The sequence below is a fragment of the Rhinolophus sinicus genome, linkage group LG09 (assembly GCF_036562045.2).
Source record: "Rhinolophus sinicus isolate RSC01 linkage group LG09, ASM3656204v1, whole genome shotgun sequence".
In the NCBI taxonomy this organism is placed as follows: domain Eukaryota; kingdom Metazoa; phylum Chordata; class Mammalia; order Chiroptera; family Rhinolophidae; genus Rhinolophus; species Rhinolophus sinicus.
In genome coordinates this window covers 67,231,854-67,253,538 of record NC_133758.1, presented here as the reverse complement: position 1 = coordinate 67,253,538, position 21,685 = coordinate 67,231,854, and the positions used below count along the sequence as shown (strand labels likewise).

The following is a 21,685-nucleotide window of genomic DNA, read 5'->3' as shown; positions in this document are numbered from 1 at the left end:
GGATGGGGTGCATAGGAAATCTCTGGACCTCAAATTTCTGTGAGCTAAACTTGCTCTAAAAATAAAATCTATCAAAAAAAAAAAAAACCAAAGGAAAAAGAAAAACGTAGGGGACAAAACCACCCATAGGGCAGTGTTTTTGTGTCCACCTTCCCTATTTCACCAAGACACCAACAGCTCCCAAAGGCCTCTATCTAAATAAATGCTTCATCTCACCAGTTACAAGTCCGTCACCTCCTTCGGCGTCTCCACGCCAGCCCGCCTCCCCTCTGCTTGTCTGAGTCCTGCCACTTGGGGTCCTGATTACAGCTGCAGCCCAGGGGCTGGCAGTTACCCTGGTGCCACCTCAGCCCGGCGCTAGTGGACCTGCCACACGAGCGATCGCAAGAGCCACTGGCCTGCGGGGCATCCCCGGCCGTGCCCTATGCCCATCAGGACAACGTCTCAACACAAGCCCACCTATCACCAGCTTCGTCCTCACCCCCACCCTGTCTGTGCCACTTACTGCTGTGTTCTAGACAGTTTGCTGTGGCCCAAAAGCGTCCTCAAATCATTAGTTTCCATCGCTTGTGTTAAATCACTGCACAGAGCAGCTTCACCCTGTGTTACTCCCAGCCAATGCCAGTGCCCCCTGGTGGGGGAGGCGCATGTGTGAACAACTGAACAAAGACGTCTGCCTAACACGGCCAGGCTGCAAAGGCCTGTTGCTCTTTGGCCACACTGAAAATCGCACCGTTACAAGACACATCCTCTTAGGCCCTTCTCAGTACCTCCCTTATCCTTGGAGTACCCTTAGGACCCGGCTCAGATATCCTCTTTCTGATAAAGCCTTTCCAAACCCCAGGCAGCACAAACAAAAGAATTGAAGCCACCTGAATCACACGCATTTGTGGGAAGGGCTCCGATTTGCACCAGCAGCCCTGACGCAGCAGGACCCCCACATCTGGGATCCCTACAGGCTGGCCTCATGCTCTGCTCAGGGCACGACTACTTTAAATGGGGAACATGTGGGGCTGGCAGCTCTTGTTTGAGGAGCACAGCTGCGGTATGAGGCTCCGCCCCACTAGCCGGAGGTGTGCTTTGGGCCACGAGGTGTGCTTTGGGCCACATTTGGGCCTGTTTGCTCACCTTCACCTACATGGTATAGTTAAGAGAATGAAAAGCCTGCACTCTGAAACGCCAGCTGTTCCAGGTACAGATGTGTACTATGAAGCACGCAGAAGACCCCTCCTCATACTTTCAGGCGGCTGTGCATTCTCCATGTAACTGAGCAAGACGCTTACACTTCACCACATAACAGTGGACGCTGGCAGTCTGTTCGTTGGCAAGTTTCCCTCCTATGAGGTTACAACTTTGAAGGTTAGGGCTGTTTAGTTCATTCACGTAGACCCAGGACCAAATGCTTCACAAACGCATGATGAATGATTTTAAAAATGAATTAGAAATACAGGAAGATAGAACTGTAATGAAAAAGTGAGGACAAAATACAGAAGAAAGTAAAGGAGAAACATGAGTATCGGGGTCCTCAAAGACACAAAGGCATGCGAAATGGAATGTAATCCTCTTAGGGAATGTTTTGTGAGCTGCCTTAGTTCATGTCACAGCTGAGCCTTAATGAAGCTATTTCTTTATGAAAAAAAGGAAAAACTTGCTTCTTTTAGTAACACTTTTCAAGTTGCAATGGCATCCTAGGCTATCACCCCAGTCCTGCAGATTCCTACACACCAGAAAAATCCCCAAGGGCCCCAGCTGTCTTTGAGACAATGGTCTATGTCTATCAGTTTAAGAAATTAGTGCACCGGAGTTCTCAGCAACTCTGCTTGTTCTGTGGTGAACAGATTAGATCCATTTTATCTAATGGACAAAAATCAACTTAGCAATTTCATTTGCATTCACAAAGGTAAGACATTATATGAACTATACAATATGTAGAAGAAAATTCAGAAATGAGTGGTTAGTTTTTTTGGTATTCATCAAAAACACTATCAGAACTACTGGAAGAAAAACAGATTAGAGCTGCCCTCCCACATCAAATCAGAGCAAGATTTTCAAGCAATTACTAAATTACTTCATTTACTTGAGCAAAACATCAGCTTTCTTGGAAGCCAGGCCAAGAATTATGTAAGAATTAGTCCCAACTCTAGTTTGCAACCAAAATAAACATTATTAAAGTTACCCTTATTGAAAAAAATTAGTACGGGAATTGTGCAAACAATTAGTGGAGGAATGGGTTGCGGTAACATGGCAACACTGCTCAACATGATATAAACTAGCCAAGCAGAGGCTTTTATGGAACAAAATTGGGTTTTGCCCATCATTAAATACCAGTATGCACACAGGGCATCAAAGTGTAGCACATGCCTTCGCTAGGCAGGTAAACCCAGAGACTGAACATCATCCTCCATTCATGGGACCTGCGGCTTCACAGACAGATAGGATGTGAGGAATGGCTTCCCGCTGGGGCCCTGAGAGAACAGGAGGGCAGGGGGTCCAAGGACACATCTGGCACTGAGAATTGCCTCACGATGGTATAAGAAATACAAATAAGCAAAGAACATATGCACTTTTGACACCATAAAGGTGTTCTACTAAGACTAAGGAAAAGCAAAGAGGAACGCACACAATAACAAGAGTTGCTCTGTTGCAAATATCAAGAGTCAATGGGTTTGAGGCCAATCCTGCCAGTTCTGCGGAGCTTGAGAAATCTTTGCATCTAAAACTCAGTCTTCCTCTTTACTGAAAGCACATTCAACATTTACAGTTGCGCACAGGCTGCAGCCTCCGCACCTGAGGGCACACACGTCTGGTACCTGCCTGCTGGGCACAGAGGACGTACAACCCCCAACTTACACCACTGGCTCCATGACTCAGTGATTACTCTGATTTTAAAATTAACTTGACAAGTATCCATTCAAGCTGTAGAGAAACATCTGGTGTCAAAAGGAAATAAAAAGGCGGGCAGAAGAGTTCATCGTTTGCCAGTTATTCAGCAGCAGTGGCCACACGCTCCTCGGTTTGCCCTACTTAATAACAACCTAATATTGTGCTGGGAGGAACAGATGAGTATATAACAAGGTTTTCCCAAAAGCTAAAACAAATGTACTGACATTTAAAGAGCAATACTTACCCTGGGCTTATCTAAGGGGAAAGAAATCCCCCCCTCCCCCTGCCATCCTCAGTATGTGGGGACAAGGTTAATTATGCAGAAAGATGAGAGAGAACATTCTCTAGGACGAATCCCCTCCCCGCTGCCCACGACCTGGGCTGCACCAGGACTGAGGTGGCTGGAATCTCCTGGGGGGGGGGGGGGGCTCGATTTCCTGCTCAGAGGATGAAGGCTCTGATATGTGGAATGATGGATAGGCCTTATTTAAAAAGCACAACACTATTTCTTAGCACGATTTTCAGTTACTAAATATAGGCTCAGCAACAGCATTGCTGATGAAATCACCCAGGAGACATTTTCAAAGAGCAGCAAAAGAAAACGGATTTCTGATGTGTCCACAGCAGGACAACTGTCGTAGATGAACTCACTCCAATGTAAGACAAAGATGAAACCTGTTCAATTAACTGAATCCTAAATCCTCTTCTATTATCAAGTGGGCTGCAGCTGAGTGGGTCTGAGATCGGAACAAAACCTCCACAAAGACACCCCAAACCCCTGAGTGGGCCCCAAGCCCCCCCTCCCCACGCCGCCTTCTGCGGGCAGTGGTCACCAGTCCCTGAACTGCTGGCAGGCTCCCTGGCGACTTTCCCATTTCCTGGTCAGATGCTCAGAGCTGACAGGAGTTAACAGATAAGCAGGATGAAGAGCAGGGGCTGCGCTAATCTCTTCCTTCACCCACGTGCCCCAGGGGCCTGTGGTCACCTGGGCTCTGGGCACCACACCCGAGGGGGCTCCATGCCCTCCCCGGAGCTGATGGGCTGATATCCCTCAGTGACCTCTCCTCCAGTCCTTCCTGCTGGGGTCTCACCCGACAACTAGGCCATGGGTCTCAGCCTCGGCCGCGCTGGGGAACTGCCTGATGCGAGGTCCCACCCGCGGAGATTCTGTGGCCTCAACACCAGGATTTTTCAAAGCCTGAAGGTGATTCTCGTGTGCGGATGTGATTGGGAACCGCACCACCCATCAACCCTACTCAGGCTGAGAAAGACTTGTCTGTGCTCCGCTCCCCCGGGGGGAGCTTGGAATGGCTGCCAGAGCCACGTGAGAGGCACGACTGACTGCTTTGGAGGATGAGGGTGGGTGGCAGAGGAGCTGAACGACGACTCACAGGTTGTCCAGCTTGGCTGAAGGTGAAGGTGACACCTCAGCGAGACAGGCAGTCTAGAAGAATGAGCAGGTTTGAGAGGAACGATGATTTCTTTTTGACATTTTGTGATTGAGATTTCTGTGGGATTTTGACGACATATGATAGCAAGTTTGCTGGCTGGGAACCTGGGCAATCAAGGTGAGGCACAGCCCGGGGAGCCACTGGGATAGAAGAGATCACTAGAATCATAGATGAGCTTACCTGGGGACCAAAATACAGATAGAACAGGAAGGAGACGAACCAGAAACAAACTGGGAAATGATGGCATTTAAGGAGTGGACAGCAGACAACAAGGCAAATGAGACTGAGGGGAAAACGCCCAGAAGGTTAGGACAGAAACATGACCGTGATGTCTGGAAGCGCCGAGGTAGCCTGTGTCCTCAGGGCTGAGTACACAGGCGGCCTCAATGGAAATGGGTTTAATCAGTCAGTCGATGAGGGGTTTCAAGAAGGAAGTGGTGGTCAGCTGCAGCGGGAGCTGCAGGGCGTAAGGTAAGGACAGGAGCTGGGTTTGGTGGCAAGGCCTCTGGAGATTTTGGAGAGCAGTTTCAGAGAATGCTCACGGGACAGAGATGCTTCATAAATGACATGCGACAGTTAACGCCCCCAACCTCGGCATGGCGGGGGTGCAGGAGGTGTGTGTGGAGGTCGCGTGCTACCTAGTAAGTGGCTACAGGACTGCCCTTGCTTTCTGCTAATAACTGTAGCACACTAGAGAATTTTAAGTTTACTCACATCTGTGCTCCACCAGCTCAGTAACTGCAGCACATGGAAGTGAAGCAGAAATGTGGAGCTAAGGCAAGGGGTCTGCTCACAGCCAAGCAGGTTTCCAGCACCGGAAGTGCACGGCTCTTTGGGCTGCAGGAGGCAGGGGCCGCGCAACAGGGACGTGGTTAGAGATGCGGGTGAAGGACGCGGGCAGCAAACCGCTGTGCCCGCAGTTCCCATTGTCTGGGCCCCAGCCCGCCTATACCTGTGCAGAGGTGGCCGGCCCCAGAGGTGCCGACGTGCGTACACATCCACCCTCTTCCCCTGCGATCCCTACTCTTCCTGAGTTTCCAGAACAAACCGGTGCCCTGAAATATGGCTTTACCTGATGAGGAGAAGCCTGTCTTTTTCAGATGGATGGTCATCCAGCCACTGGGAGAAGCGAGCGTGGGACCATTCAGCCCTCTGCAGGAAAGAGAGAGTGCATATGCATTCTTCAGTGAACGGCAGCAAGTGATGGTTCAAAACCTGCTCTTAAGGATGCCAAGGAGAAAGCCCCCCAGCACGTGCCTGAGGGAAGGTGGCACAGCCCTTGGGGAGCCTTCCTAACTCCCAAGGAGCCTCTGGACTTGCCAGTGAAAGGTGGGTCAGCAAAGGAAATGGGGCCTCCATCAAAAAAGCTTTATAAACGTAAATTATTTGTGTCATTATTATTTAAAGGGCTAATTCTGGATTCACCAGGTAATTCTTACAGTGCTGAGAAAGCAGGGGCAGGGCAGTGGGAGTTTTCCCTCCTAAAGGATTCACTGCTAAGACAGAAATCCACGACTGAGTAAGAAAGAGAAGGCGGGGAACACATTCAGGGAGTGGGGCTCTGTGGTCAGACTCCTAAGAGGGTTGTGGCTTCACGTTATTACCTGGAAGGGGGATTTCAGCTCAGCCGGTGCTCTCGTGAACAAGAACTGAATAGCGATGCTGAATGGAATAATGTCCCCCAGTGCGGGACTACTGGCCAGGTGTTCACTGGTCTGGAAGAGCAGTGGTCTAAAGAAAGAAAAAGCAGAAGTTATCCGTGCTTGTCAATACTGGAGGAAGTGCTGTTGGAAGAACCACACAGCGGATGGCAGTGCAACAGCCATGGCAGCAGATGAATAAGGGCATTCTTCCCGCACTGGCTAACTCTTAGCCATTCTCCCCACATGCAGCGGGACACACGCATTCCACGCACGCTGGCAGGGGCCCAGCTCGCTGGCCTATGTGTCTCACTTTGCTCCCAGGTGATTCAGCCAAACCCCCTCTTAGAGCTCATGTGATTCATAGGCTAAATTGAGAGAACACAGTAAAGCCTCCAACTAGTTATCACTAACAGATTCTTCTCTTGGTCAAAACCTTCAGCTTTCATTTTCAATAAAATCCTTCTTTGGGCTATAATCTAAGGTGGGTAAATTTAAACATTTCTACACAACTTTTCAAAGGGCAATTATGTCCATGTATACACAAAATTATTTCTCTGCTGAACAGTCTATCAGGTTTATGCCAGCTCTCTTCTAATGACTGCAAGTCGGGGATCACCAGCCCCCCTTCCCCAGAAGCGTGCGACCAGATCCACACCACTACCGGTCATCAGCACCTTGTCACCAGGCTGGCAACGCAAATGGGAAACTCTTATTGCCCCTTCCTTATTGGCTCTGGGCTCTGAGGGACAAGAGCAGATTAGAGACCAAGCTGTGGAGGCTGCATGTCCAGAGGTAGGACGGCAGCAACACGAGCTGACAGCAGCAATGACGGGAAGCACGAAACAGCTGAGTCCTGGGCTCTCCTCCCCCGTGGCAAGGACTCCAGCTACGCTGAGAGCCGGCAAAACCAGACCAGCGTCTTCCTCACACTGAGGTCACGTCAGCAGTGTTCTTGTTAGGTCCAGAGTGTTAATGAAAGAATGTCCTTATATTAGCCATTCTCTAAGTAAAATCTATCTCTGGTAAGGATTCTAATTTTAACTGTTTCATCAAATAACACTTATCAGCAATTTATTTTACTTACTTATTGCAGAAACATTTCAGCTCGTTTGTGTTGCCCATCACAAGAAACCCATAAAGCTCCACACCCGACACTGGATGGGAGTGTGATTCGCGTCTTCCATGGCCGTGCTGGGGGCGTAGCACACTTGCCTTGAAAAATTTTGAGGCCCAAATCATCTCACAGTGTTTTAAGCTACAGAGCTTCAGGCAACGAGTCAAGCACCCAATCAGATCTGAGGGATTTTGGTTTTGTGTCGGCATCCCTGGGAGTCCTGCTCTGTGGCAGTTGGCACTGCCTTCATCTGGGTGGGAGTTTCCAGCTTTACCAACAGCGTGGCGGTCACAGCACCTGCTACCACCTACAGCGCTTAACGTGTCAGGCACTGTTTGAGAAGCTTTCTACATGGGAACTCATTTATTCCTCTAAACAACCCTATGAAGTGGGGGCTCCCATGCCCTCACTTTGCGGACAGCTCAACGGAGGGGTGGAGAAATTAGGTACAAGCCAGGAGAGCAGAGAGCAGGGACCCAACCAGGCAGCTGGCTCTTCATTTCGCCCACAGCCTCTTCTAGCATCTTGACAACAGCAACTGCTTGCCCTGTTTTCAAAACAGATGAATTCTCAGCGAGAAACAAAAATCCTTGGAGTGAGGACCATTTCAAACCGCCAACCACTCACATAGAAAACCCTACCTAAAAATAATGTTTCCAGGACACCCATGCAATTATCGTCTCTTTAGGTACCCCAAATTCTCTCTTTGGGTCAAACTGGACCCCCATCACCTACATACTTGAGTCGTATCATCAGAGCCTCTCCTGTAATAATTTCCTCGAAGGGCAGGACCGTAAGTTCCTGAGGTCTCCGGAAGCTGGCGGGTGGAACGCGGACGAAGCTGCACCCCAGCTCCACTTCCCACAGACAGGCAGGGGAAGCTGAAACCTCTCACAGCCTGTGGTCCTGGGGGTGGGGCAGCTGGCATTCCCAGCCAGCTCCCTGGGACCCTAAAACAAGCCTGTGGCCCAGCAGTCTGCTTTCTGCACCACGGATAAGGGATAAAGGGCCAAGAGGTAGGGGGGACGACCCCCCCACGCCCCCTCCCCCCCCACACTCCGGCACACCTGAAAGGCCGCTCTGAGGACTGTGGGGAGACAGGGGAACCTATGCCTCCACTTGCCGCCCTGCCGTCCCTGTCCCCACATGATCTGGCGGGATCTATCCAGAACTGTAGTTCACGACATGAGACCCAGGACTGACTGCAGAACAGCCCTGTGGACTCCTTCCTGCCTCTGTTACAGCAACGTGCCTAAGAATGCCCGTCCCCACTTCCCTGGTGCTCCCCATATGAAACCCCACGGACAGGGCTCAGGATTAAGTGCTAAGAAACACTGAACTTTCTCGTAGGAATAGATAGCCTTCCTTTCTTCCGAAAATGAGAATCACCCTGCTGATTCTCTTTTGTCTCTAGCTTCAGGAAGCTTAAAGTCAAATTTGAAGCTTACCTAGGGCAATTAAATTGCTTTTATGGTTTGAATATTTGTGTTTTTTCTTTATTTTCCTTCAATATATCCTGATTAAAACTGCAAAAAATACAATGGCAGAAAGGGAAGGACAGGAAGGAGGGAGAGAGACAGAGACAGAACCACTGTGTAACATATCATGTCTCACAGGCCCATGCCCACCGAGGTCGCCAGCCGAGATGCCTGCATAAGCCAGCCTGGTAAAACCCAGCTCTTTTTAAATTGGGGTCTTTTGGTCAATCACCTGTCCCTTTGGAGCTCTGAGTCACAGCAGTTATTTTTCTGCCAAGACTAAATCTTCCACTCTAGCCACTAACGAGACTGCCAAAACAGTCACAGAAAGCAAAACTGAATCTGATTCCATATTATGCGTCACTGACATAATTACTTGTAAACATCAAACGCAGACATTTTATTTCTGGTGCTTTTTTAAGAGTCTGACAGAACACAGCATGAGAACCTTCCTTTCTCCCTGAACCCAAGTGCAATCTGAAATACTGGCAATTTAAAAAAACAAAGTACCATTTGAGGTGATATAAGGAACAAAAAGAAATTAACTAACGTGTTATAAAACGCAGATACTCCAAGTGCCATAACATCATTCTTAGAGAAAAATAAATATAGCAGCACTTTCAAAGTTCAACTTCACAGCCAGCAGGTAGTCTTAATTAATCAAGTATTAGGTCCCATTAGAAAAAATTGCATTTCTAGTAGGAGATCTCCACATTAAGTGACTCACGCTATGTAGCTGTCAGTCTTCTGTTAGGGCCAATTACAAAGTGACGGAAGCCTGAAGTCCTGCTGCTCCTGGGCCCACATCCAGTGGTGGCCCATGCCTCCTGCACCGCTCACTGCAAACCTCCTGGTGAGGGGCCTGAGAAGACTATGCACTGAGATATGGAACCAGCACAGAAACGAGAGGAGATGGAAGAAAAAAATCCTCCCTGTGCAGGACACGAGCGCCTTCTGAGAGAAGGAAGGGGAGAGATGAGTGTCAGAGGCCCATAGGAAGTCAGGGCCTTGCGGAAACTACTTTAGGGAGGCCCAGATATCGTGGCAGGGGGCCATGTGGATCCCAGAAGAGAGTGAAGCAGAAGGCTTGTAACGGGGACTGGGTCAGGGCTCCAAGTAGAGAGGTCAGAGGACTTCCAGGTTCCTTTCTTAGAGTCTAGATTATCAATGTTAGGAGACCAGGTTGAAAAGGAGGCAGGGATTTCAGGCAGACATTCTCTAGAATGAAAGGGTACATTTGGCTCAACGTTGCTAATGCATCTCCTGGAAGCCTGTACATGGTGAAGGTGATGGGGGGAGTGGTGGCGAGGGCGGGGGTTTGATAGCAGAAGGTGCCCACCAAAGGGGTAAGTTTATATTCTCTTTAAATTTTCTGACACTTTTCCTGGATGATTCATAGAAGCATTCAAATGCTGTACTAGGACAAGAGTGCAAACACCAGGAATTTCTGCACTAAGACATGGGTGTGATGGTTTCAAGCCTGGGCTTTGGGATCCGGCTGCCCTGCGTTTGAAATGCAGCTTTGCAATTCTCAGTTTTCAGATGTGCAGCCCGGGCAACCTCCATTCTCCCAGTATCAACTGCATTTAGCACAGGCTTAGTTATCAAAGTACGTGCTTAAGTGATGAGTGATAGAATAAACACTGTGATACACTAAATACCCCCCCCCCCATGTTCACTGGGTGCCCCTAGCACTGTCAAAGTACTGACCCAAGAGGGGGCTGCCTTCTGGCTACAATGCTGGAATCTCGAACTTGGAATTAAGAATCCAGAAACCCTGGGGAAATAGTTATTTCAGGGGATTGATTCACAAGCGGAAAGTGAGGACAACATACTTTTAGCACTTAGTGCTAAAAGTGCTAAAAATGGCAGTTTGCAGGGATGGCTGCCTTTTAGTCCTACATACACGCAGGCACGGAGGGTTGGGATTTCAAGCAGCAGAAAATCACTAATACAAATTGTAGACATGGAAAACCCTCACCACACCTACAATTAAATAGTTGACATGATTTCTGGTCAAGATGGCGGAGTAGGTAGAGCTCTGCTTGCCTTCTCTCACGACCACATGAAGGTTGCAGCTAACTGCACAGAACCCTTGTTGGGGTTGCCTGGGATCTAGCTGAGCAGAGGTCCTGCAGTTGAGGACATACAGAGGAGGCCACCTCGAGACTGGTGGGAGGGGCGGAGACATGGAGCAGGCTGGTCCTACACCATGTGTAGCAGCTGGATAGCAGGAGGGACGTCTTGGCGATAGAGCTCTCTCTGGAGGGCAAGGGGCCCAGCCTTGCAACAGGATCCACAGCCCAGGGTTCCAGTACCTAGAGGAGAGGTCCCCACAACTTCTGGCTATGAGGACCAGTGGATATTGTGGCTGAGTGGGACAGAGGGCTGCTGGAGTCCCACGTGTTTCTCTAGAAGGGCCCATGAGCAGACTTTCTCATTGACAGACTTGCTCACTCTGAAGTCCAGTGCTGGGGTAGTGGCTCAAGGGGTGCCAGGGACATGCAGGGAGGAACTGAATTGTCTGGCTTTCGAGAAGGGGCTGGAGGGGCAACTTTCCTACCAGACAGAAGTGCTGGCAGAAGCCATTGTTCCTTTGTTGAGCCCTCCCACCACCCAGCCTATAGGCACAGTTGGGTGCCATATCTGAGTCTCCATCAACCTGGCTAACACTGATCACCCTGCCCTGGTGATTCCCCAAGACCTCACCCCACCTAACTTGTGGGCACACCCAAACTGCTTCCAGTGGCTTTTCCATACAAACAGCCTGTCTTGGTTCATGCTGTGTACTTTCTTAAAATCACACACACCCCAAACATGCAGCATCTAGCTTCAGTGTCTCATACCTCTTGTGAGCAGCCCCAAGCCTGGCACTAGAGGCAGCTGGCTTCGGTTCAGGACTTGGCCTCTCCCAGGTACCTCCAAGCCTAGCACAGGTAGCTTCCATCTGTAGATTGCTTTGTGGCTCAGCCAGGTGGCCCCAGGCAGGGCACAGGCTGTGGCTGAACTTGGCCTAGAGTGGAGGGCCTCTCCCAGGAGGCCCTGGGGCTGGCACACCCAGTGGCCTGCTTCAGACCAAGTTGAGCCAGACCATGACAGGCTCACCTCCTAGGGCAAAACACCCAAAGGGCAGACTGAGCAGGCACTAGTGTCCTGCTAAAGTGAATCCTGTTCTGTAGGATCAGCCCCTGCACAACAGCTCCTCCGCTGTAATCATGGTCAGTCCTCACAACCAATCAGCCTGAGGGTCAATCCCTCTCAATGACGTGCAAACATCAACCAAGGCTCAACTACAAGAGGAAAACACACAAAACCCACACCAAGGACATACATGGAGCACCTGGCTCAGGTGACCAGGGAAACTGTACCATTGGGTCCCACAGGACACATACTACACATAAGGCGACTCTACTAAGACCAGGAGGCACAGCAGCCATACCTAACATATAGAAACAAACCCAGGCAGGTAGCCAAAATGGGTAGAGAAAGAAACATGTCCCCCAAAAAAACCAAAAAAAAAACCAGAACAAAACTCAAGAAAAAGATTTAAACACAATGGAGACAAGCTATCTACCAGATGTAGAGTTCAAAACTCTGGTTATAAGGATGCTTAGTGATCTCAGGGAGAACTTCAACAAAGAGATAGGAAACATAAAAATGGAGATAGAAAACATAAAAAAGAACCCATCAGAAATAAAGAATATAATAAATGAAATGAAGAATACATTACAGGGAATCAAAAGTACATCACATGAAACAAAGGCTCGAATCAGTGTTTTGTAAGACAGGACAGCAGAAAACATCTAGTATGAACAGCAAAAAGAAAAAGAGTCAAAAAAAAAAAAAAAAGAATCAGGGTAGTTTAGGGGACCTCTGGGACAGCATCAAGAGTATCAACATTCTCATCACAGTGTGACCAGAAGGATGAGGAAGAGAGCAAGGAATTGAAAAACTATTTGGAGAAATATGACTAAAAAATTCCCTAACTTGGTAAAGGAAATAGGTATACAAGCTCAGGAAGTGCAGAGAGTCCCAAACAAGATGAACCCAAACAGGCCACACCAAAACACATCATAATTAAAATGCTGAAGATTAAAGACAGAGAGAGAATCCTAAAAGCAGCAAGAGAAAAGCAGTTAGTTACCTACAAGGGAGCTCCCATAAGATTGTCAGCTGATTTCTCAACAGAAACTTTGCAGGCCAAAAGGAATTGGCACTAAATATTCAAAGTAATGAAAAGCAAGGACCTACAACCAAGATTACTCTACCCGGGCCGGCCCGGTGGCTCAGGCAGTTAGAGCTCCATGCTCCTAACTCCGAAGGCTGCCGGTTCGATTCCCACATGGGCCAGTGGGCTCTCTCTCAATGACAAGGTTGCCAGTTCAATCCCTCGAGTCCCGCAAGGGATGGTGGGCAGCGCCCCCTGCAACTAAGATTGAACACGGCACCTTGACCTAAGCTGCCGCTGAGCTCCCGGATGGCTCAGTTGGTTGGAGTGCGTTCTCTCAACCACAAGGTTGCCGGTTCAACTCCCGCAAGGGATGGTGGGCTGTGCCCCCTGCAACTAGAAATGGCAACTGGATCTGGAGCTGAACTGCACCCTCCACAACTAAGACTGAAAGGACAACAACTTGACTTGGAAAAAAGGCCTGGAAGTACACACTGTTCCCCAATAAAAAGTCCCCAATAAAAATAAAACAAAAAAACAAAAAAAACAAAAATAACTGTATAAAAAAAAAAAAAAAGAGATTACTCTACCCAGCAAAGCTATCATTTAGAATCAAAGGTCAGATAAAGAGCTTCCCAGAGAAGAAAAAGCCAAAGGAGTTCATCACCACCAAACCAGAACTACAAAAAATGTTAGAGGAACTTCTTTAAGAAGAAGAAAAAGAGGAAGCATTTTTCTCAGTCTGTTGAGATCTTGCTTCCCGGAGTACCTCTGTTTGGCTCATATAAACTCTAATAAACTCTTAGAAAAAAAATCTCTAAAAAACAAAGAAGAAAAGAAGATCAAAGACATGAATAATAAAATGTCAGTAACTACATATCTATCAACAATTACTTTAAATGTAAACGGATCAAATGCTCCCGTCAAAAGATAAGGTGCCTGAATGGATAAGAAAACAAAACCCTTGCTGCCTACAAGAGACTCACTTCAGATTGAAAGACACACACAGACTGAAAGTAAAGGGATGGAAAATATATTTCATGAAAATGGGAAGGAAAATAAAAAGCTGGAGGAGCAATACTTATACCAGACAATATAGACTTTAAAACAAAGGTTATAACAAGAGACAAAGAAGGACCCAGCAATCCCACTTGTGGTTATTTATCTGAGGAAACCCAAAACACTACTTTGAAGGGACATGTGCATCCATATGTTCATTGCAGCATTGTTTGCAATGGACAAAATATGGAAGCAGCCTGGGTGTCCATCAATGGATGAATGGATAAACAAGAGGTGGTATATGTGCTTGTGTGTGTGTTTGTGTGTGTGTGTGTGTTTGTGTGTGCGCGTGTGTGTATATATGCGCGTGTGTGTATATATACATATATATGTATATATGTGTGTGTGCATATATATATATGCACACACACACACACACACATATATACACACAATGGAATATTACTCAGCAAAAAAAAGACCAAAAAAAAAAACACAATGAAATCTTTCCATCTGAAACAACATGGATGGACCTAGAGGGTATTGTGCTAAGTGGAGTAAGTCAGACAGAGAAAGACAAATTTCATACGATTTCATTTACATGTGGAATCTAAAGAACAAAACAGAAACAAACTCATAGATACAGAGAACATTTTGATAGTTGCCAGATGGGAGAAGGTTAGGGGTGGGTTAAAAAAGGGAAGGGATTAAGAAGTACAAATTGGTAGTTACATAGTAGTCATGGCGAAGTAGGGTACAGCAGAAGGAATATAGTCAGTAATATCGTAATTACTACCATGTTTCCCCCAAAATAAGACCTAACCGGACAATTAGCTCTAATGCATCTTTTGGAGCAGAAATCAATATAAGACCAGGTATTATATTATATTATACTATATTATATTATATATTATAAGACCCAGTCTTATATTATAGTAAAATAAGACGGGGTCTTATATTAATTTTTGCTCCAAAAGACGCATTAGAGCTGTCTGTCCAGCTAGGTCTTATTTTCAGGAGAACACGGTATGTATGGAGTCACATGGGTACTACATTTGTCAGGGTGATCACTTCATAAGTTATATAAATGTCTAATTACTATGTTGTACACCTGAAACTAATATAATATTGTATGTCAACTGTAATTTAAAAATTTTAAAAATATTAAAAAAAAACAGTTTACTTGAGCACTATACTCTGGAGTTATTGATGGTTTTCTCCTCTACCCCCCCACTCCCCGCCTAGCTAAGAGATTCATCCTAACAGCAGCTTTCACAGCTCTTTCATTAAACTGAACAAAGCTACCAGCAGAGCAGGCCATGGATAATATCCAGGGACAAAGCTGTCCCCTCCAGAGCAAAGGTGGTGGTGCCTGCCTGAAGTCAGGGTCTGTGTCCCTGAGCTCTTCTGTCTTTGGCCTCACAAATATCTACACTGAGATGTAAAGGTCAGGCCTTTCTGGCGCTGGTCAGGTGGAGGGCGGCTGTCTCGAGTAGAAACAGAAATCACCTAGGGGCAAATCCCTAATGTCAGCAGCTTTCCCAGGCTGCATCCTGCCCAGGGTAAGAAAAGATTCCTGCTGCCTGACACACTCTAAGGGAGACAGTAAAATGTAAATGTATGCAAGAAGCTTGCTGGCTTAATTAAATAGTCCACTAATATTACTGTCAAGAAGAAAGCGCCCTGTGGCAGCTGGCTGTGTGCTGGAGGAAAGGGTGCTTGCTGAGGCCATGTGAGGCACGGTGCTGCACCTGGGGTCTGCACTGCAGGCTCTCTGGCTGGCACTGTCACAGTCCCGCTGCCCTCTCCTGCAGCCACTGCCACTGATTCAGACCCAGACCCACCTGCTGGGTGTGGGGGGTGTGGCTGTCCACTGTTCTTGCCCCCCCACTCAATGCATACTCTTTTAGTGTGTACACACACATGCACACACACACACAGGTGCCAAAAAAATGTATACACATTTTAAGAAAGGAAATCTATTAAAATTGTAATACTCAATATATACCGAATACAAGTTATGTTTGACTTCTGCAATTACAAGAGGTGCTCAAAGTAGCTACCATCAGCTTAATTTGAGTACAGTTTTTTCCTTTCTTCAAATGTGTATACATTTTTTTGGCACCCTCTGTATATACATTTAGCTTTCGTTATTTTTAAATGGGAAGAACACTACAAGAGGGATTTTATAAAACATTTACTGACTTTTCTGACTACAAATATTATAAATACAAATAATATAAAACAACCGAGGCAGAAAAACTGAAAAACACAGGAAACCTGTAAAGGAAAAATCACCAGTGACAATCCTACTATCCAAAGGTAACACTTTGATGTTTATCCTCCTTGGCTTTTCCTCTCCATATACACACATATTGTTATTTAAAAAATAGTAAGGGGCCAGCCCGGTGGCTCAGGCGGTTAGAGCTCCATGCTCCTAACTACGAAGGCTGCCAGTTCGATTCCCACATGGGCCAGTGGGCTCTCAAACACAAGGTTGGCGGTTCAACTCCTCGAGTCCTGCGAGGGATGGTGGGCTCCGCCCCCTGCAACTAAGATTGAACACAGCACCTTGAGCTGAGCTGCGCCCTCCACAACTAAGACTGAAAGGACAACTTGAAGCTGAACGGCACCCTCCACAACTAAGATTGAAAAGACAACAACTTGACTTGGGGAAAAAAAAAAAAAGCCCTGGAAGTACACACTGTTCCCCAATAAAGTCCTCTTCCCCTTCCCCAATAAAATCTTAAAAAACAAAAAAAAACAAAAAAAAATAGTAAGGGTCGTATTATCTATACTGTTTAAGTAGCCTGTTTTTTCATTTCCTGATACATGAGGAAGTGTTTTCCATAGTATGAGTTATGAAGGAACAGTACAAATTGCTATCTGATGCATGCATTTGATCCTGCGAATGCAGCATATATAACAGCCAGTCTCCTACTGACTGCCACTCAGCTGTGATTCAGAACCTCTGGGGAGGAGACCATGATGAGAGCCAAGACAGTTCTGCACACGGCCACTGGATGATGCCTTGTCACAACCCACAGCACAGATGGAAGACTAACGAGAGTGGGCCCTTCCATTGCAACTGCTAAGGACTAATTTTGGATTAGCGGCAGAGCTCTGCAAGTTTTTGCAGGTAAGTAAATCGAGGGTCTAGAATTGGGTTACTGGAATCAAGGTTGCTCTTGTACTGATTTACTCCTCTCCAGGAAGGGATTCTGTAGGTTCCTCTGAACAGGTAAGCTTTCCTAAGGAAATGCTCTTCAAATGACAACTGTGGAGAAGCTGGCAGGGCCGGGGGCTTTGCCAACAGTAACAGGCAGAACCACGGGCACATACTGACATCTCTCATCTCAAAAGATGGGACCTAAAACAATCTGCAGATCAGGGCTAGATTTGACTCCAGAATATACTATACTTTCATTTTATTTCCTGATCTGGTTAGTCCTAAAATCCATATCAAATGGTTGTCCAAATCTTATCAAATAACTGAGGAGACGCTAGGATCTACTCAACAGACTTTGGTTGATTTAGTATGACTGTAGGAATATATTGGTGGCTATAAATCTGTTGTATCTACCAGTAGAGAATGGAGAGTTATGGAAAATGCTCCATAGGTGAGACACAATTATTACATGTGTGCTGAGGCCCTGGGAGCTGAGAGTCATCTGCAGGAGGACACTCAGGTGTACCAGCGTCCCAGGAGAAGAGGGCGTACATCTTTATCATTGTAGAAAGGAACAGACTCTGCCCCTGTCACGAGAGCAGCTGAAATTTGAGTTAAGGGCCCTGTGAGAAGGGTGAGAAACTGCAATGATGAGTCCAATTTAGTGGGTTAAAATAATCAAACGAAAACAAAACGTCAGAGAATATCACATGAAGAGTAAATACTGCTTCACGACACACATGTGGGTGTGCATGTGTGTGTATATGGGTTTGAGTGTGTCTACATGTTTTCAAGTAAGTCTATGCCAGGTTGTAATATAGAATAACTTACTCTGAGTTATAGCCAGAAGTTTGAAACCCATCTAGATTAACCATAGCTCCATGAGAAGCTAAATATAAAAAAGAATTTTTTATAAAAAGGACTTTCTTTTATTATACTCGTACGTTGACCAATCATTAATTGTTTATTCCATAAATAGGTACTAGAAGGTGTCACTATTCAAACTTTCTAAGCTCCTTTAGAGTGCTCTTCTCAGGTGAGAATTGGGAGGCTAACAGAAAATTCCCACCTTAAATGACTGCTTTAACAGAACTGGTCTTACCTAAACCCTCAGAACTTGTAGCACCACATTGTGATGCAACTCTAATAACAGCCATCTTGCATCAGCAAACAGGAAGATGAGCACCATTTTAACACATGCACATGAAATAAACTACTAAACACGGGAGCTGGGACTATCAAAAATAACAGCCTAATCTTAATATAGCAAGTCCCAAATCACAGCTTCTCCCAAACCCTTTTCAGTACAGTGTTAATATCCTCCAGTACGCTAACTGATTCTGTTATTCAGGGCAACCTCTCATTGCCCAACTGTAACACCTGTGTGATCATATTCAAAGTAAGTGATTTTGCAGGAGTTTTATTAAGGTTATTTTTATGGCGCGGACAGAAGACTGGTACATCAGTAACCTCAGGACCTCTTAATCTTTCAACTTCTTCATGTTTGGTAGCGTCCCACAATTAGTTTTTTGAAATCTCCACTTGTGATTCCACATTAATTTTTTTTGAAACCCACCTCTGAACAGATGGGCATTTGAGAAAAATAATTCAGGCTCAGGCTCTTATTTCGGCATTAAAAAAACAAACAAAAAAAAACTTTGTCAACTACAAAGCACAGAACTCCCTTTTCAATCAACAACCTTGGATTCTTATATTCAAGCAACATTATACCTGAATTTTCTACCAAAAGTTGGGATGACATAAGCGAGCGTAGCAATCATTTAAAGGACATAGTGTTTATTGATTACTCTAGTTTTTAGTACTGAGCACTTTTACAAAGCCACATGTCTGGACCCTCTTACCTTATCTTCATAGAAATACATTAAAAAACCACTATATGCTGCTGGATATTATGGACAGTTTCTATCAAGGCTTGCTGTCCGGTGTGCTGTGATCACCAAATGGTTGTAAGTACTATGTTGATCCCTTCAGCCCTTAGGGATGGTCATCTTGTGGAACGTATACCTTTTCTGTATGTGCCATGATGTGAAAACATATGGGAAGCTGAGTATCTTCTAAAATCTGCTATTGAAGACACTAGTCATTAAGCTACTCAGTGTTTCTTAAAATCTGAGTTGGTAAAAGGCCTTTGTAAGCATTCAGCACTGAAAGGATTTTCCCATTAAATTGGTACATTCTTAGGTCATGGGTATGAATTAACTCAGTTTTCTTTTTGAATGGTTTTTAGGAAACTCAATCCTAAATTCTCTGCTCAACTACACTAGCCATCTTCAGTCTAAATCATCTACTATGTTTACAGTCATTCAGTACATTTCATCACTAAACTCAGTTTTTTAAATACTCTATTCAATGGTTTTGTTATGGAATGAAACCCATCACCTATTTAGAAGTAGATTGGATTGAAAATGATAAATGAACAAAGATTTCAGAAAAAGATATCTATATAATTATGAACTTCTTGGTATTACTGTTCAATATATTTCTGTAAGAATGGAATAAAAAATCCCACTGGCAAGAGCATAATAAAATTCACCTGCTCTATCTTCTGGATTGTAAACTCAAACTAACACAAACACACACGCACGTGCACACCCACTCACTCAATAGTCATTACATGTAATTCTACACAGGTTTCTGGTTTGAATAATAACTTTTGAGATGTACCATATGAAACTGCCATTGCTGTAGGTCACAAAATGGTTAAATACTGGCAATTTCATATATTTCAGCATGAATAGGAGAAAAGGGTTTAACTGCTAATAGGATATGAATATATTAACAGCAATAACAGAATTATGTCTCACCTGAATGATCTCAGCATTCGATAGGACTTTCCTAAATCAGACACTCTTCTGCAGAATGGACCCACAGCTAACTCCATCTGAAATATTAAAAGATAAGACTCATAGCTTTTTATGTTAGAATCCTAAGGCGAGTTAAGGACACTCCTGGATTATACAAAGTTGTAGCTTTGCCATCAACTTAATTTTATCTGCACTGTGAGGCAAGCTTTAAAAGTCAATCCGATTTATTACAAGGCAAGAACACAGATAACTTTTACACTTATTTACTAAAGGGGCATAAGATGAGACAATTCCTTCAAGAAAATAGAACACCATTTTTTGTTATGTCAGAGAAGAAAGTTTAGACCTTTTCTCCATTGAAAAATCAGAAAAAGGAAAGTTTCCAAGACTGATTGTGTCTTTTTCATGTTAAATATAAACAATGATAATTTTTACCAAGCTGCCCCCAGTGATTAAAAGCGCGGATTCTAGAGGCAGCACATCGGTGTTAGAATCCAGTGTACAACAACCAGTTGTGTGGCCCTGGACTTGACCTCGTTAAGGTCCAGCTTCCTTATCTGTCATGTGGAAATAATAATCCCTACTTCCTAGAATTATGCAAACAAAACAGATAATTCCACAAAGTACGCTATGCATGGCATATACAGTAAGTGATCTTTAAATGTTGGCTATCATCAGCATTTTAAATGCTTCCCCCTTTTAAATTATTGACAAATTTGCTTCCTGACTCAAGACTCTAGCAACTATTGGTTTCACTTCTCTTTATTTTCCTCCTTTGATTGGAAATTTTACTTGTCATTAACTGGAGTTTTAGGCTAGCTGTTCTTTATCTACCATGTTCACATGCTAAGATTTTGCATATGTGGCCCTCAGCTGATACTGTTTCTCCACACTTGCTATAAAGAGGACTCAAGTAAAGAACAGTTTAGAAAATGGCTGAAAAAAGGCTGCTTCCTGGTAATGCAGCATCTTTCTCCAAGAAAAACATACAAAAGTAAAGTGTAGGCTGCCATCCTGCTGGCCATCCTTCCGAAAAATTGCTCCAATCTCCTTGCCATTGGAAGACAATGGAGACCTAAACAATCACTCATTTGAGAAAGATTTTTGACTCCCTATTAATTGCAGGCACCAAGCGAAGTATAGGGATGAGAAGATGAATTCGACTTTCTTGCCTTCAAGAAGCTCTATCAAATTTAGTGAAGGATCTGTTAATCCAAATGATGTAATTATTATTGAAAAAATCATAAGAAACGTGTGTGTACATGCACATGTGCATATATATACATACGTGCACACATAATGACGTCTGTTCATCAAAATGACAGGTGCAGCATCAAATGTACGAACTGAATGTCAGGGCAGAGCTGGAGGGCAGTGTCCTAGAGATGGTCTAGTGGCCAGGTGGGTTTCTCTCCTAACATAGACATAGAGTATATACTGTACGTCCTGCAGAGAAAACTCACGGGGTTGGAAAACTCATGAAAATAGAGAAGAATAAATAAATGAAAAGAGTAAAACCTAAGGAAGAAAAGTCAGGATTCTTGCCAACAATGCAACAACACGAGAGCAGCTTGAGCCAGTGCTGAGCTCCGAAGGCACTGAGTGACGGACTGCTCCGTAGGCCTGTGCAGTGTACTCACTCAGTGGGAGGGTCTGGTTTTCTTCAGGTGTCATTTATTTTGCAATAAGCACAAAGTACAAACCAAGTGATTACCATGTATCTCTGAGTTGGTAATTCTCATCATACACCTCTCTCTCTGTATGTGCATGCATATATATGATGGTTGTTTACACACTGAAATCATGTGAAGTGCTTCACGAAATGTTTTTATCAGTTTTTTTCAGTTACCCTCGTGGGCTTCATCATCTTCAAAAATTAAACCAAACAACATTTGCCTTAGCACTTGATCAGGATTGAATGTTAAAAGAAATAATCGGCTAAGAAACAAATGACA

At 45.1% G+C, this 21,685-nt stretch overlaps 1 protein-coding gene and 1 long non-coding RNA gene across 2 annotated transcripts in view; one reads left to right on the top strand and one right to left on the bottom strand.

Annotated features, from left to right (window-relative positions):
• COG5 (component of oligomeric golgi complex 5) overlaps window positions 1–21,685 on the bottom strand; it is a 310,758-nt gene that overhangs the window by 3,280 nt on the left and 285,793 nt on the right. The window contains exons 19-21 of the mRNA XM_019745323.2: window positions 19,731–19,807; window positions 5,939–6,065; window positions 5,407–5,486 (exon numbers count right to left, since the gene is read on the bottom strand). Of these exons, the coding sequence (XP_019600882.1) occupies window positions 5,407–5,486; window positions 5,939–6,065; window positions 19,731–19,807 (284 nt within the window). The remainder of the gene's footprint in view (window positions 1–5,406; window positions 5,487–5,938; window positions 6,066–19,730; window positions 19,808–21,685) is intronic.
• LOC141573184 (uncharacterized) overlaps window positions 16,676–21,685 on the top strand; it is a 44,387-nt gene continuing 39,377 nt past the window's right edge. Inside the window, exon 1 of the long non-coding RNA XR_012498853.1 lies at window positions 16,676–16,875. This is a non-coding gene — a long non-coding RNA (uncharacterized LOC141573184). The remainder of the gene's footprint in view (window positions 16,876–21,685) is intronic.